General features: G+C 44.6%; 1 protein-coding gene across 4 annotated transcripts in view; it reads left to right on the top strand.

The window, feature by feature from the left end:
* Positions 1-17,329, top strand: part of CNNM1 (cyclin and CBS domain divalent metal cation transport mediator 1) — a 65,875-nt gene that overhangs the window by 31,168 nt on the left and 17,378 nt on the right. For 3 of the 4 annotated variants that reach the window (XR_010661549.1, XM_065923071.1, XM_065923073.1), the window contains exons 3-6: positions 2,460-2,600; positions 5,083-5,252; positions 6,919-7,018; positions 7,371-7,418. Coding sequence is in view for 3 of the 4 variants with exons in the window: in XM_065923071.1 (XP_065779143.1) it covers positions 2,460-2,600; positions 5,083-5,252; positions 6,919-7,018; positions 7,371-7,418 (459 nt within the window). In the remaining variant the exon portion in view is untranslated. The remainder of the gene's footprint in view (positions 1-2,459; positions 2,601-5,082; positions 5,253-6,918; positions 7,019-7,370; positions 7,419-17,329) is intronic. The other variant, XM_065923072.1, reaches the window with a different exon arrangement.

Below are 17,329 nucleotides of genomic sequence, written 5' to 3' on the forward strand. Positions count from 1 at the left end.
CAGTCTAAGTGAGTAAGCTCTTCCTAGGGCATTTGTTTCAACAACCTGATATTCCAGTACTCACTATTAAAGTAGAAGGAATGGAGACTTCCCTGGCAGTGCAGTGGTTAAGACTTCATCTTCCAACACAGGTGGTATGGGTTCAATCCTTGCTTGGAGAGCTAAGACCCCAAATGCCTCATGGCCAGAAAAACCAAAACATAAAACTGAAGCAATATTATAACAAATTCAATAAAGACTGTAAAAATGGTTCACATCAAAAAAAGTATTTTAAAAATAAATAAGATAAAATAGAAGGAATGAAGAGGGAGATCAGAGGAAACTGATTCTCCAGTGATGAACTATTCGTTAGCATTCTGATGGAGGGGAGAGAGGGAATATTTAGATGAACACGTCATGTAAATCAGAAGGTTACTTACTAATAATTGGAAAAGAATGGTCTGATAGATATCTTTGCTGCTCTCTTGCTAAACCATCCTCTCTCTAAAAGAGAGGGTTACGATTTTCCCACTCATAAATAAGCGTGAATCCTTAAGAAAGGTGAGAAAACTGAGGAGCCAGGACTACTGGTTGCTTCTCCCCAGAACCTGACTCAGGACAGCTGGGCCTGGATCTCACTGTGGGATCTCACCATTTGTGGCAACCAGACACAAGGAGCCTTAAAGCCGGGGCTGGGAGTCCAAGGCAGGCCCACAAGAGAGCAGTGTGGAGGAGGGCACTTTCTTCCTTCTAGAAGGGAACTCAGTCATGGGGCAGAGCAAAATCAGAAGGAGGGGGAGAGTCCCTGGGAGCCCGTCCCCTGGAGTTCTCTCCCTTTCATTTCCACTGTGTCTGTTCAGCCTGTACTGAGAGTTCCCTGCACCCCTGTTTTGCTCCAGGCCAACTTTAGAAAAGTCCTAATTTGCTTCTCTGCTCCCCTAACACAGGTTGAAAGTGAAAGTGAAAGTGAAGTCGTGTCCGATTCTTTGTGACCCCATGGACTGTAGCCTACCAGCTTCTTCCTTCCATGGGATTTTCCAGGCAAGAATACTGGAGTGGGTTGCCATTTCCTTCTCCAGGAGAGATAGGCTAAAGTTTCAATATTTTACTCAGTACTAAGGGAAAGCAAGAGACATATGACCAAAGAAAACCTACTCTTTACCCCCAAACAGATTTTTATTGATTTATTTGGCTGTGTCAGGTCTTAGTTGTAGCACTCAGGATCTTTTTAGTTGCAACATGCAAACACTTCATTGTGGCATGTGGTATCTTAGATCCCTGACCAGGGGTCAAACCCAGGCCCCTGCCTTGGGAGCGTGAAGTCTTAGCCACTGGACCACCAGGGAAGTCACCCCCTGAAAATATATATATTTTAGACAAGATCTAAAATATATATATATATTTTAGACAAGATTTAAAATATATATATATATATATATTAGACAAGATTTTAAAAAGCATGGAGAAAAATTAAATTGGAAAAAGCAGAGAAGTTTTTCAATCAATAATCACAGTAGTCCTGCCTGAGGCCCCCACCCGAAGAATTCACCTTTATGGATTATAGAGCTAGTCACATTTTTTCTCGTTCTTTCCTTTATTTCCCCCAATTCTCTCCCAGTGGAGGGGCCAGAGTTGAAGCAAGAGAATTATGAGTGGAAAGAGGGAGTGACCACCCCCCTCCTCCTTTGGGTGGCATCCCTCAGTACCGCTCAGAGCATGATTTAAATCAATGGGAAGAGACCAGATGAGTCCAGCTCTGAGGAAAGGAGTATGGCCAAGGCAGAAACCCCCCAGACCCTGCCATAGTCCTTGATGCTAACAACACAAGTCCCTCGTGTGTGAAGGCCTTTTTGTAAGCATACAGTTATTTGTAAGCATTTCACAGATAGATTCTGATGGAAGTCTCATAATAACTACCTGAGATGAGCAGAAAAATTACGATTAATCATTAACCTTATGGGGCTTCCCTGGTGGCTCAGACGGTAAAGAATCTGCCTACAATGCAGGAGACCTGAGTTCTATCCCTGAGTTGCGAAGACCCCTGAAGAAGGGAATGGCTACCCACTCCAGTATTCTTGCCTGGAGAATCCCACGGACAAAAGAACCTGGCGGGCTACAGTCCCTGGGGTTGAATACAGTCGGACACGATGGAGTGGCTAAGCATGCAGGCACTAAACTTATGAGCAGAAGAGTTATGACTTATCACTAACTTTATTGTATAAATTAAAGCACACAAGTGCTGTGATGCTTAGAGATGCTTCTCAGCTCATAAAGAGGGGAGCCAGCCCTAGAAGCCTGAACGTGGGAGCCCCAGGCCGACCTTCCACTTTTCCACTGTTCACCACTTCAGTGCAATTAATACTGAGACTTGTTGACACTTTCCAGAAATCCCCATGGTCCCAAAGGACCTCTCTCAGGTGAAACTGCCAAAAGTCAACAGTGACTCTGAGAACATTGCCATCTGTCCCCTGTTCCCACAGCAGACAATCGGAAAAAGCAGAGGGTCCCACACAGGGAGAGGAAGCGGCACGACTTCTCCTTGTTTAAGCTTTCCGACTCGGAGATGAGGGTGAAGATCTCACCGCAGCTTCTGCTGGCCACGCACCGCTTCATGGCCACAGGTATGATGACCCTGCCCTCCTGCATCTCCACCCCAGGCAGGCAAGGCAGCTCTGGAGGGTGGAACCCAGGCACCAGTCATCCTTAATACCTTCTAACGTGAGTCCAGTGCAGGGACTGAGAACCGCTGTTCTGCAAGAGGAGGTTATCCTTGGGCAGGGCACCCTACATTTGCTTGGGCAACAGGACCCTGCATTTGCTCATTTTCAGCCTCAGGTCTTCTCAGGGTAAGTGAGTATGATGCAGTTCTGCTTTTCTCTCTTCTACTTGAGAAAAAATCTGAGGAATCCACTGCTGCACTTTCCCTTCCTCTGCCTGCTTCATGGTGGAGTTTGGTGGTCCAGAGGGTTCATCTGGGAGGGACAGGCGATGTCCTATGTAGCCACAAAGGCCCTGGGGCCCGGACCCTCCAGGAGCCATGTAGGCCTGTGAGCTATGAGTTCTTCAAATACAGACGTAAATTGTGAATCCCAGAATATTTAGAGGAAAAAAAGAGAGGATCCAAAGATAAACTTCTCCTTCTTGTAAAGAAGGTAAAATTGTCTTTGAATTGTCTAATCTTCTCACTCATGCCTAATTAATGTGCTGACCTACAACAATCACACACATTAGTAAGTTCACTATTTAATTAATCCAGCATGTATTTTTTGAGTGTATAATGAATGCTAGTACTGTTCCAGATGCTAAAAGGTAGAAAATTTTAAATTGGAGCTTCTTTAGGGTTATCAACATGTAATATAGTTCTGACTTTATAGTTCTAATATAATCTCTCAATGTTGACTACAGATGTCAACTGGGTATCTGATTTCCTAGAACAAAGCAGATGTATCTGTAAATATAATGATATGCATAATACAATACTATGTGAAGTTGCTCAGTCGTGTCCAACTCTTTGCGACCCCATGGACTGCAGCCTACCAGGCTCCTCTCTCCATGGGATTTTCCAGGCAAGAGTATTGGAGTGGGTTGCCATTTCCTTCCCCAGGGGATCTTCCCAACCCAGGGATTGAACCCGGGTCTCCTGCATTGCAGGCAGACACTTTACCATCTGAGCCACCAGGGAAGCGGCTAATATAATACTATAGTATAACATAATATAAATAATAATATAATATAAATAATATTAATAAATAATATTAATATGTAAATATGATTCAATGATGCTTCTTATTGAGAACTTTCCACTTAAATAATTAAGTGTTCCTGTTAACTTGAAATTTCATTTCACTCAACAGATATACATCATACAAATAAGTCAGATTAAATTCTCCATATTTCATTTGATCATAGCATTAAAGCCTTTTAGCCATGTTCACATGGCTTACTTATCCATGTTCAACTCCAGTTGCTTTTTAAACCACTTTATTGCAGTATAGTTGACATGCAAAAAATGGTACATATTTAATGTAAACAACTTGATGAGCTTGGAAATACACATACGTTCATAAAACCATCATCATAACCTGTTCCATAAACATATCCATCACTTCCAAAAGTTTCCTCCCACCTTCTATATGTGTTATTACTATCTGTGTGTGTGTGTGTGTGTTAACATAAGATTTTAGCAAAATTTTAAGTATCAGTTCAGTCGCTCAGTCATGTCCGACTCTTTGCGACTCCATGGACTGAAGCACGCCAGGCCTCCCTGTCCATCACCAACTCCCAGAGTTTACTCAAACTCATGTGCATGGAGTAGGTGATGCCATCCAACCATGTCACCCTCTGTCATCCCCTTCTCCTCCCACCTTCAATCTTTCCCAGCATCAGGGTCTTTTCCAAGGAGTCAGTTCTTGGCATCAGGTGGCCAGAAGTATTGGAGTTTCAGCTTCAGCATCAGTCCTTCCAATGAATATGAATATTCCCTTCCAATGAATATTCAGTTCTGATTTCCTTTAGGTTGGACTAGTTGGATCTCCTTGCTGTCCAAGGGACTCTCTATAGAGTCTTCAGTATAGTATTGTTCTTGGGCTCTATATGCTGTGCAGTAGATCTCTAGGATTTATTCATCTGGCATAACTGGAACTCTATACCCTCTGACTAATATCCCCATTACCTCCTTCTCCCAGTCCATTCTACTCTCTGTTTCTATGAATTTGACTATTTTAGATTCATCATATAAATGGTATCATGGAGTATTTGTCCCTCTGTGCCTGGCTTATGTCACCTAGCATAACATCCTCCAGGTTCATCTGTGCTGTCACAAATGGCAGGATTTTCTTCTTTTTTAAGTCTATGTGCAGCTTTAAAGAAAATGAAGGAGAAAATTAATAACAAAATGGACACTGTCAAAACAGCAGCCTGAGATGCCAGTGCAGGGACCCATATCCCCAGAGGGCCCGAAGATGCACACTGGGCTTAAGACACCCCCCACCCACCCACCCACCCAAGGGAATTGCAGGATGGAGCGTGGAGCCGGAATGGCTCTGGTGTGTCCACCCTGACTCCTCCCTGCTGCCGATTCCTCTTACCTTCACTCTCCCCTAGAAGTGGAGCCATTTAAGTCTCTGTACCTCTCTGAGAAGATCCTGCTCCGGCTCTTGAAACATCCCAACGTGATTCAGGAGCTGAAGTTTGATGAGAAGAACAAGAAGGCCCCAGAACACTACCTCTACCAGCGCAACCGCCCTGTGGACTACTTTGTGCTGCTTCTGCAGGTGAGTGGGAAAGCCCTGGACCCTCCAAGGGCAAGATGGGACTTCTACAGGCTGAAGAGGAATGCCCATGCCTCCTCCAAGCCAAGTTCCAAGGCTGCCTTGGGAGCAAGGCCAGCAGGGGCGGGCGTTTGTCCATGACTCACAGAAGGAGACCAGTGTGACTGGCTGTCATCCTAGAGTGATGGGATCTAGATGGCATTTAGTCTGATGTCAGCAATGTTTGTAGTTGGGGGTGCAGTGGGTAACTCCCAACCAAGGGGGTTCTGCTGCTGAACTTCCTAAACTGGTGTCCTACAATATCCCTATCACCTCTTGTCTCTGCTTGGCCATGCCCAGGAATGCAACTGTGCACTGCCTCCCAAATTTCAGGCACTCCTTGTTTTAAGCTCTTCTCTCTGTCTCGCTAAAATCTCACCACCTCTGATTTCCACCCACTGGTCCTTGCTGTGCTCTCTGGAGGCACATGGAACACATCCACTCTCTCTGCCACACTTCAACTGTTGCAGTCCCTTAATCTTCTCCTTAAGGGAACTATAAGGGAATAAACAAGCAAATGAGAGAGATGCAGCATCTTCCTGGTACGCACATGAGTACAGTCACCACCCCCTGCCCTGAGGAGGCTGTAAATAAGTGGTTCAGTTCAATTCAGTGCAGTCGCTCAGTGGAGAGGCCTATAAATAAGTGTCAGGCATGGTTCCAGCCCGCCTCCTGGCCTGGCTCCACCATTAGTCCTGTCCCTATTAACCATCTCTTCCCAATAGAATCTGGTGAACCCTAAATACAATGATTGTCTTAAAATCTTAATTAAATTCACACTGACTTAGAAAGGGCCTCTCTGTTACAGTCCCCCTGGCAACCCGTCTGCTCGGACACGGTATATGCCTCAAACCCATCCTTCCAGATAGCCTCGTTAAAATGCTGCCTTCTCCAGAAATGGAGTCGCATTCTTTACTGTTGGAAATTGAGAAGGGTGTTTACATTGTTTATATAACACAAGGAATGCAAGTAGAGTCTTATGCCTAATATAAATGTAACCATTTTCAAATAAATCTTGGCGGGGGTAAAATATAGGGGCAAGAGGGTAGGTTCAGAAATTGGAAAGACCTAGTTTTGAAATTCCAATATTGGTACTAGTTAACTAACCTTGACTCAGTTATGTAATCTTTATGAGCCTCAAAATTGATTCATCTTTAAAACTGGGGGTAAAAATAGTACAGACCTTGTAGGGTCTGGGATGGATCCTTGCAGTGCACATACACGGTTTCAGACCCCTAACAGCATACCATATGCGCAAGCTTCTCACAGAATCTGGCTTTATCTCAGCTAGAGATAATAGAGATGGTCTTGTCTCAGACTATACCACTGGAGCAGTTTATGGGATTTATGGGGTCCTGAGCTAGCTGGACCTGCCTCATGAAGGAGTCTTCAAGGAAAGCTTGCATGTTCATGACTGGTTACTTCTTTATGAACTAAGCAAGGACTTTACTGCCAAGGGCTCCTGAAGTTAAAGCTGCTGTTTCCAAAACATATCTAGATGGAATTCACATTCTCCTGTGATAAGGTTTTAGGTCCATTTATTATCCAAACAGAAGTGCTTAGGGTCGTCTTCACTAAAAGAGCTGGAAGTGCTCGTCCACACCCTTAGCACACTTCCTTCTTTCTCCAGGGTAAAGTGGAGGTGGAGGTTGGTAAGGAAGGCCTTCGCTTCGAGAACGGAGCCTTCACCTACTATGGTGTCCCAGCCATCATGACCACTGCTTGCTCAGGTATTCCAGTTTCCAAGCCATACCTTATTGGGGAAGCAGTGGGATAGTGGAGAAAATGCATCTGGGTTCCAAGTCATGACTCCTGTTATGGACCCCAGACAAGCCCTTTACTTTCCCAGACTTTAGAAGTGGAAGTACATGGTAGACTGTAACATTATCCAGTGTTAGGGATGGATAGTGGTAATTTTCAATATGAAAAGACACGTTTATTTTACTCTTTATACTTCCACCTGATTACCCTATTTTTGCAGGGTTGATTGGTGCTGTGGGTGGGGTGGAAGAGGGAGAATTCCTTTAAGAAGGTGTGTTTTCTGAATTGCCTCTGAAACACACTGCATCCTTCTGTCCTTAGATAACGATGTGCGGAAGGTTGGAAGTCTGGCTGGATCCTCTGTCTTTCGTATGTATCTCTCAAACCCCTCCCTCATCCTCCCTGCCGAGGTCCTGCCTCAGCCCAGTCTGGGGACCCGGACCGACCACTCTCAGCCTGGGCTGGGACTAGCAAAAATGCTGGCAGCCTCTCTGTATGCTCTGCCAGGAACACTGCTTTCTGCCAGGTACCCACAGGCCACGGGGGGCTTAGTTTCTGAGAGTCTAGAATGTTTTCTGCTGTTTCTCTGCTCATGTGCAGAATGATGAATGACCAGCGAGGGAGGTTGTGAGGGGAGGCACCATTTGCTGTCACCTGCCAGGGAATGCAAGCAGGCGGTTTTGTGTGCTCTGCTGGAGGTTGAACCGTTCCTTCTGTACTGTGATAATTCACCCTCTGTCCTCTACTTGCAAACCTTAATATGCTATTATTATGTCTGTGGCATTTAGTAAGCAGCAACAGCAAGATCTTAGGATGTAAACCCCAGGCTGGCACGTATGTTGCTCATCTGCTTCTCTTTGCTCATTGACCACATCTCAGCAGGTGGAGAGGGGTCTGCGGCTGGCCGTGCATGCTGATGGCAGGGGTTGGCACAGGCTGCTGGTGGGTGTTCTCTGCCCCTTCTGTGCTCTGCCTTCTCTCTGCTTCCTGCATCAGTTATCGTATTTGTGTTTAGAGGGCATGGCATTTGTTGTGATAGAAGTGTGATCCAGAAAGCATTATTTCTCTAGATTTGTCTTTGATTCACCAGTCTGCCTTTGCATTGCTTTCAGCTCTTAGTATTTATGGTGGCCATTTTAATGCCAAAGGGGTGTTTTTTCTCATCATAAAAAAAAAAAATCTTCCATAGTGCTTTATATTGGGATTTATCAGAGGGTCCCAAAACTTGAACTTACAATCTATGGCACCTGAAAAGCAGATACTGTTTTAATAGAGAAACTAAAGAAACTACTTGCTCCAAATCACCTCAATGCAATTATTTAGCTCAATGCATTCCAGGGGCCCAACTCATTCAAACAGCACAATGAAATACAGATCTTAGATCCAACGTGTTCCAGGATATCATTTCTATGTGGGAATATTGGGACAATTTACAGTGTAATTTCCCATCCTGGCCCAACAGAGGGCTTAAATGAAATTGAAATAGCTGCCCACACCCAAGGAGTGGTCCCACATATGTGGAAGGAGGGCTGTAACATAAAAAACCCTGTTATGTTATAAACCGGCAAACCTCAATTAAGGTTGGTGAAAGAAGCATCAGTTGGCAGAACAAGAAGTCAAGATATGGGAGAGGGATGGTCTATAGGACAAAGTAGACCTTGGTTCTCTAAAGGAGGTCTCCACCAGCCATCACATTGGTACTTGCACAAGGTAGAGTGACTACTGAGATTCAGAGTGTTATCTAGATGTGTTGGCCTTTACATAAGACCAAAAGAAGTGGGGACTCTAGGGGTAAATTGCTGTGTAAAGGTCCCAAGCAATCTAATTTACATGACGTTCTTCTTTAAAAAAAATTTTTTTAAGTATTAGGAAAATGTTGTCTGGTTTCCTCCTTGCTTCCTGACTCTAGTTCTTTCAATCAAAATCCATTTTATCATTGAGACAGAATAAACCTGCAATAGTAATCTCTCCTTCAAAACTGGTTAACTAAAAAGAAATATTAACCTCTCTTTCCCTCCGCACTTCTGAGCATCTTTATTTATCCATCTTCAGGAGGAAAAAGAAATCAAATTAGCTTGTAGTGATATAGAGATATTTTCCATTCTCCCCCATGAGCCCTCCACACCTAATAGAGTGAGGTGTGGATAACTGCAAAGACCACCACCACTACCCCCTGCCCCTGCTTATTCCAGGTCCACCTCTCAGCCCAGGTCCAGCCACCCAGCATCTTTCACTGTCCAAGAACCTTACTTGTAGGTTAAGGAAGAGCTTAAGGCTGAACCACAAGGTGGTAGATCCTTGTAGGATCTCAGTCTACCTAACTAGCCCTGTCCTTGATGTCAATCTAGAGCGTTGTCAGCCTTGAGGGTGATAAATGAGATGTTGAGTTTGCCAGAACACTGGCCTTGTGACCGATGTCTCAAAGTTGAGACTGAGGTTATAAGTCTGTCCTCTGCTTATCCTGTACTAGGTGAAGGAAACACAGTCAGCACTGTCTTTTTTGTCTTGGTTCTGATTGCCAGGGAACCCAAGAGGACCACAGTGAGCCTGGTAATCTGGAGGAATGGGGCCTGAGCTCAGCGTGACCAGAACAGATGCCCACAGGGGTGTGGAAGTGGGAGAGAACAAGTCTCCTATTTGCTTGACTGACATATATTTAATTTGTGGCCTGGAAGCACTAGGATTCTTCTCAAGACAATGGGGTTTCTTATTCCAGTGTGTCTTGCAACACTAGGGGCCCATTTAAATATTCTTTGACAAAGAATATGATTATTTGACAAAGTAAATGATTATCAGGTAGGATAAGGCTCTCCCCTCTCCCCTTTACACTGTTGGGTAATTTCAGGCAAGTCATCGGGTGCAGCAACTAAGACTGCCAAAACCACCTGTTTCAGTGTGCTGTCCCCTGCAGACTGACTTCATTTAGCTTCTTGGAAGGGACTCTGGGAATGATCAGAAAAGAGGGATAAAGACAGGTCCCTCCCGGAAATACTGCTCAATCAGGGTCAAGGTTGGGGAAGGACTGGAATATTACTACACACTCCACTTCACCCAGGCCCCAAGTGATAGCCAGCACCATTTCAGACTGTGGGGAAAGAAAGAGAAGGAAAAGGGGATAGGAAGAGAGGTGCTTGGAGCACTTGTACTTGCTAAGTGACTATGATTTAGTTTACCAAGTTGATTCACATTAAGATTGCTAGAAACTGCCCCTCCTGTGTCCCGAGGCTCTAGCTGTCCCCAGCACTGTGCCCACTGAGGGAACTCCTAGGAGTCCCAGGCAGAAGATGGCCTCCTCTTCCTCAAGGATGCCCCTAGCAGGAGCTTGCACTTTGCTTTCAGCCCTGCTGCAGGTGAGAAGCCCTAAGGCAGTCGGAAGGGCCTGGGGGAATGCAGTGCTGGGCTCCCAACACATGTGCTGGCTCAAAAAGGCGCCTCAGACGGAGCACTGCCCACGCCTACTCGCTGCTGGGGCACTGCCTGTTCTTGCCACTGGTGGGTCTCATCCCCTCTGAGATTACTGTGCATCTTTTTGGAAGACCTTCAGCAAAATCTATTTATTTTCTTCTTTCCGGAGAGTGACTTTGTGAGAAGATGTGATTTCCATGTTTCCAGGGGCAAGACTCCCTTTGGCAGAGAAATGGGATATTGTGAAGATCCAGGAGCAGACTGTCTCACCCACTTTGCTCTTTGTCTCTCTCCTTTTGTGTTTATCTTCCCCTTCGCAACTCACAAATCCTTGACTCTTTAGTGCCCGTCTCTGTGTCTCGTACCTTCGCCTTCAGCAGAGGGGACTCTCTGGCAGGCTCCCCAGGTAAACATGCATGGGGTCTCGGTCTCCATAGATCCACGGGGTCTCCATAGATTCATGGGGTTTACAAGAGGCCTTTGGTCTCTGTCACTGTCCCACGTGAAAACTAGCCTCTCCCAACAGACACACCCAGGACGAAGGCATAGCACGATGCACGGCTAATACTCACTGGTACTCACTGCCCAAGCATTGCTGGTACGGTGGTGTCACTTATGAACTGAGCCCCCAGGGATATGTCTGTGCATCCATGTGAGAAATGGGGAGGGCTGGGGGGGAATGGTTTGAGTTTTTTCTTATTGTTTGTCTGACTGCAGAAAGGAGGGATAAGAGGTGCAGCAGGTGAAAAATGGGAGAAAACAATGAAAGGCTATGCTTTATTTCCATTTTTCCTCTGTCTTTTCTTCTATGTAGTCTCTGACCTCAGTTAACCACTAACCCTACCTCATCTTCCTAGAAATGTTACAGTGTATTGACCATAATCTCACTGGCTGTGCTCACACAAAGGATGCTATATTAAAAACTTCAGAACAACTTTTCATTAGGTTTAACCTCTTCTGTTAATGAAAAGTTACCAATTTCTTTTTAATCAGGTAAAGCAGCTCTATACTATAACTCAAAGATGGAGTAGAATGAACAATCAGCTAAGAGCTTGTTTTTTCTTTTTTTCATCCCTAGAAGTTGATTTCTTAGTTTCATGGAGCAAATAATGACCAAACTAAGGATTTATTTAAGTTACCCTGAAGTTAAAGCACAATCCAATTTCCCACACCCTCTACATCTGTCTTCCTTATTCCATTGCTATGGTAGTGATTCTGAGGCCCCACCGTAGCCTCATCATCAAGAAATCAGTTGTATTTCACTGTGTATATAGTAGATTCTCAACATTCAAATAGGCTGAGACCTCAAACTCCCACATTTGCAACTTCAGAACTATTTATGTTGACTTCTACTTTCTCACAAGTCAGAGTTTTCCATCAAAAACCATCTGGTTCCCATGTTTATCTGTATAAGACAAATTAACCACCTTCTCCAATTTCATCAGTTTTCTCTCTTACTTCATGGTGATTTTCCACCAAGAAATAAATTTTTTCTCCTCACTTTGTGGGAGCTCATGCCTTTATGATGACTACAGGAGAGTGGCCCATCGGAGATGCCAATCTGGTGCCCTTACCAGCTGAGTGGCCACTCCCACATGCCAGCAAAATTAGAAACAACCACATCATGGACTTTCAAGATCCTTCCCACGTGGGGAGTCTTGGTGAATGAATAATGTGCTCTTTAGTTTCAGCAGAAAGGGAAGATGCACATTTTTAAAAGATTTTCAACTAAAAAGATCAAAGCGTTAAAAAAGAAGAATGAAAGCATGAGAGCAGGGACATACTTTTTAAAAATTAACCCTCAGCTCATCAGACAACCTAGTTAATGATAACTTCCTACTTAACAGAAGGTTAGTTCTAGTTCATCAGTATAATCCTATAATTTAGTATTTCCAGTCATTCTTGCTTCTGTTCCGTATCAGCAGAAGAAGAAACCTCAGTCATTGGATTTACAGAAAGCAGTTCTGGGTACATTCTGGCCCCATACTTGATTTATTACCCAGATACATTAATTTACACTTGTTATGTCTTACTCCCTTTTTTTTTTTTTTTTTTTGGTCACACCGCATGGCAGGCAGGATCTTAGTTCCCCCACTAGGGATTGAACTCATGCCCCCTGCAGTGGAAGCACAGAGTCCTAACCTTTGGACTTCCAGGGGAGTCCCTGGAAATTAAGAGGGCTTTTAAGTTTTTAAAAAAAAAAAGCCTGGTTATTTTTTAAATCCCCACAACCACCTTAGGAGATGGGCAGAAATTATTTGGGAACAATAGGTAAGGAAACAGCTTTAAGAAATTAAGCCGTTGGGTCAGTGTCAGAGGTGTAATTAGGATGTAGAGGGCTGAGTACAAGAATCCAACTCCCTTAAGCCCTGTTCTATTGCCTGGGACCTCACTGCATTTCTGAATGCAGGCCTGTTGTGCCCTCTAGAGGGCTGTGACTTGTTTGCATTTTGAAAGCAGCTGTGCTAATGAACTATGGTACTCACCTTGGATTGAGGCCGGCGGTCCCTACTCCAAATATTGCCACTATTATGCAAAGGCAGTTTCCTTCTAGTTGAGACTTAGTGTGAAATAAGGAGAGCAGTGTGTGTGTGGTTTACCTCCAGAGTGTGCTGTGATTTGCCAGATTTGCAGGTGTTTTCATTTAAAAATAAAACCACTGAGAGTACACAGCCCCACTACAGTTATCATTCTCTCTCCCTGGATTCATTCCTTTTTTCTTCTCCTGATGGTAGAGATGATTTCAAGTTCCCCATGACAGTCCTTCTGAATCCATGAAAGAACAAAAGCAAGAGAGAGGCCGCAAGCAAGGGTCCTTTTTCAATGCCCAGTTGCATTTGTAATGTACTTTGAGATCAGTGAGGATAGTTTTTTCCCCAGAATATAAAGGAAGTACCTAAAAATAACCTTTTTACTTTGTGAAATGTGGTAAGTGGAAATATTCCTTTGGGTCGGCTCTTGCGTGGTAAACATTTGGGAACCATTAAAGCTCCATGTAACGTGAGCGAGTTCATCTGGGCTCCTAACTTGGGCTGATTTGCAGAGTTCACATTGTAGCTTTGACAGAGAGCTTTTGGCATTTGGTTGTCTGATGTTGAATAGTACCCCAGGATGATGAATTTTAATAATCCTAGTTTGTACTCTTATAAGCCTGTGTAATTAAATTCCCCCATCCAGTCTAGAAAACACAGATGGCCTGTGGCATAGTGACTATGACCAAATTGGGCTGTCCCTCAGTGAGACTCGGAAAGATGTAAGCAGGCAGCTGCTGAACCCTACCTCTTCTCACATCCCCAGACTGAAAAGGAGAATGAGGTGTTCTTCTGTGCGTGGCTCCTGTTCCTGGGATAGAGTTGCGAAAGCTCTGAGCACAGGTGTCACAAGTAAAGCAAGAGTCCCAGAGGTGTGTCTAGGTTTTCAGGGCCCCTGCCTATCCGTGCAGAATGAGGGGTGATTCCATCCAGCCCTGACTGCACTTTAAAAACCTCTTCCACCCCTTCTCTCACCCCAACCCGATTTTACCCCAATGTCTTCTCCACCCAACCTCAGGAACTCCAACTTGCCATCCAGGACAGATGCACCTTACAGGCTAACCACACGAAGTCTGCAGGAATGAGCTTGCCACACTTCTCCACCCAAATTGAGAGCATGATGTAAGAGCAAGATGGGCATGGGAGATGTCAACAGCTTGGCCTGCGCCCTGCTGAGGGATCCTGTGGTCAGTTTCATGCATCACTGCCCAGTCCGTCGCCTCTTAGACCTCTTTGCTCTGTGCTTAGAATTTTTCTTCTCTCTTCACTCCCCCAAGCTGTGCCTCTATGCTCTTAGAAAATGCCAAGGGGAATTATACAACTTGAACTAGTTTGCCATGCTGCTGGGACACTCGTCTGTTACTGATTTCTTCTCTTTTTTTTTTATTAAAAGCATTTCCATTTCCCTTGCTCAAAAACTTCTGAGTGTATGTGCACAATTACCAAAATGCCGAGTCATCAGCATCCTACCTATTGAGGAATGTCAGGCTCTGGGACACAAAATCATTGATCTTGCACAACAGTCAGATGGGCTGGGACTTTCTTTGTCATGAAATGAAGATTCCTTTTTCATTTTAAAGATGGCTTTTATAGACCCAACCTTTGAAGACAGTTGTATCTTTTGGTGTTGGGAATCCTTTGGGATATTATGAATAAATCTTCAATAGCATTGTCTTTACTTAAAAAAAAAAAAGAAAGAAACATGTTTTTCCTCCCAGCACAACAGTGATGTTGCTTGTGTTTGACGTGTGGGCCCTATGAGTGACAGCAGGGTGACGTGCCTGCTCTGGGTGCCGGTGAAGATGAGAGCTTTGGGAAGAACAGGGGTGAAACTGTTTCCTCTGTTTTCAACAGCAAGTGGCAGAAGTTAATTCTGTTCATTTCAGTCGCTCAGTCATGTCCAACTCTTTGCAACCCCTTGGACTGCAGCACTCCAGGCTTCCCTGTCCATCACCAACTCCTGGAGCTTGCTCAAACTCATGTCCATCAAGTCAGTGATGCCCTCCAACCATCTCATCCTCTGTTGTCCCTTTCTCCTCCTGCCTTCAATCTTTCTCAGCATCAGGATCTTTTCCAGTGAGTCAGTTGTTGGCATCAGGTGGCCAAAGTATTGACGTTTCAGCTTCAGCATCAGTTCTGCCAATGAATATTCAGGACTGATTTCCTTTAGGATTGACTGGTTTGATCTTGCAGTCCACGGGACTCTCAAAAGTCTTCTCCAACACCACAGTTCAAAAGCATCAGTTTTTCACTGCTTAGCCTTCTTTATGGTCCAACTCTCACATCCATACATGACTACTGGAAACACCATAGCTTTGACTAGACGAACCTTTGTCAGCAAAGTAATGTCTCTGCTCTTTAGTTCGCTGTCTAGGTTTGTCATAGCTTGTAAGTAAGCGGAAGTTGATTAGTAAGCACAATATATTTCCCTATCAGCCTTGCTGAAGCTGTCTTGAATGATGACATAAGGGATGAGAATATAGAACAGAGGTGTGGGGTTGTGGGGCACAGGTCCCACCAGGCAAAGTGAAGGATTATCAATGAGCAGTGGTTATTTCTCAGGGCAACTGAAGCCACAAACCCCTGCTCACACCCACTCTCTTTGTTCCAAACTGAGTTGAAGACAAAAACCTACCAGATCAAGGTGTGGTTTTCCAGACTCTTCTCGAACCAAGGAAGCCACACTCCTGCAGGACTGCCTGCCCCCTTTTCCATGACAGCCAGACCTGAGGAAGCACTACCAACTGACTCAGTCAGCCACCACCTCAGAACAGCCATAGTGGGTCAAGCCAGACCTTGTCCATTTATTTCAAGGGACCAAGGCCAAATGTGAAATGGGTCATTTTCTGCCCAATGCTGCTGCTCTGTAGTCACATTGGTGCTTTATTCTGTTCTCCACATCACCATCACTGTTCCTCTCGTCCCCTGGTCACTCTGGTGTCACGCAGCTGGTAAGCAGGACTCCAGGACTCCTGGTTTCACACACTCTTATTAAATAAAGAGACAAACAGAAAGTTCTGATGTTTCCTGAGGCCTCTTCCTCAAGTTATGGGGCCTTGGCAGTGCATTTCTGGAGTGTTCTTCTGCCCACCCCTCACTTCAAGAAATCAGTCTACCGGGAATGACTTAGGTTGCTGGAAAAAGCTTTCTGATTCCAGAGTGACTAAAAGCTCTGAAACCTTTTTAACAAAATTTAGATTCTAAATTAAAACTCCTTCAGGGACTGTTAGGTGCTGACTTGTTCATTCCACCCTTCTTTAATGAGCGCTTACTCTGGGCCAGGCACTGTGGTAGATACCGAATGTACAACAATGACCAGAAAAGACAAGGTCTCTGCCCTCATGGAATTTAGCATTGAACTGAGCAGATGTTACAAATAAATACAAACCTGTAATTAATTAAAACTTGTGAAAACTGTTTTAAAGGGATGAACAGGGGACAGTGATTGAGGAAAATATGGGGAATATTCTTAGGGTAGCCAGACCAGGTCTTCAGAGAAGGTGATAGTTCAGCTGAGACCTAATGACTGAAAAGTGAGTGCAGGGATTGGAGGAGAGAAAGGGGGGCATGAAGGTAAAATGAGGGCGAGGGGAGCAGGGGTAATGGCATCTACTGAGGTGGGGGAGGCTTACATGATTGAGGATCCACAAGGGGGCCAGTAGGCTAGAGCAGAACAAGCAAGGTGGGGAAGAGCCCCAGGAGCAGATCAGATGGGAAAGCAGGGGTCAAGTCATGGGGGGCTTAGATTCAACTGGAAGCTGATTTATTTGTGTGTTTTTGTTTGTTTTTAATATTTATTTATTTGGCTACACTAGGTCTTAGTTGTAGCACTCAGGATCTTTTGTTGCAGCGCACAGACTCTCCAGCTCTGGCATGTGGTCTTAGTTGCTAATTCCCCCACCAGGAATTGACCTGTGTCCTTTACATTGCAAGGCAGATTCTTAACCACTGGACTTCAGGGAAGTCCCCTGATTTGTGTTTTTAAAATGTGCTTTTGACAGCTGAGGTGAGAACAGATTATGAGATTATAAGTGGGGAGACCAGACTGTGGTCTAGGCAAGAGTGATGGTAACTGGGACTTGAGTGGAGACAGAGACCTGATGTGGGGCTGATGGATTGGCAGGAGTCGCAGGAGACTCCCAGGTTTCTGGTTCAAGTAACAGTGTATATATGGATAACACTTAACTAAGAAGAGAAAGACTGGAGGTAGAACCCTTAATTCTATAATCTGATCAAGGCAATGATTATTCTGGCTCTAATGAGAAAATGATTTAACATATTGTCATTTTAATCTTTCCTCTACATGGTTTGCAAGACAACAGTAACAGCTTGACAGCTAAACAG

Source organism: Muntiacus reevesi, chromosome 2, assembly GCF_963930625.1.
Source record: "Muntiacus reevesi chromosome 2, mMunRee1.1, whole genome shotgun sequence".
Lineage (NCBI taxonomy): Eukaryota > Metazoa > Chordata > Mammalia > Artiodactyla > Cervidae > Muntiacus > Muntiacus reevesi.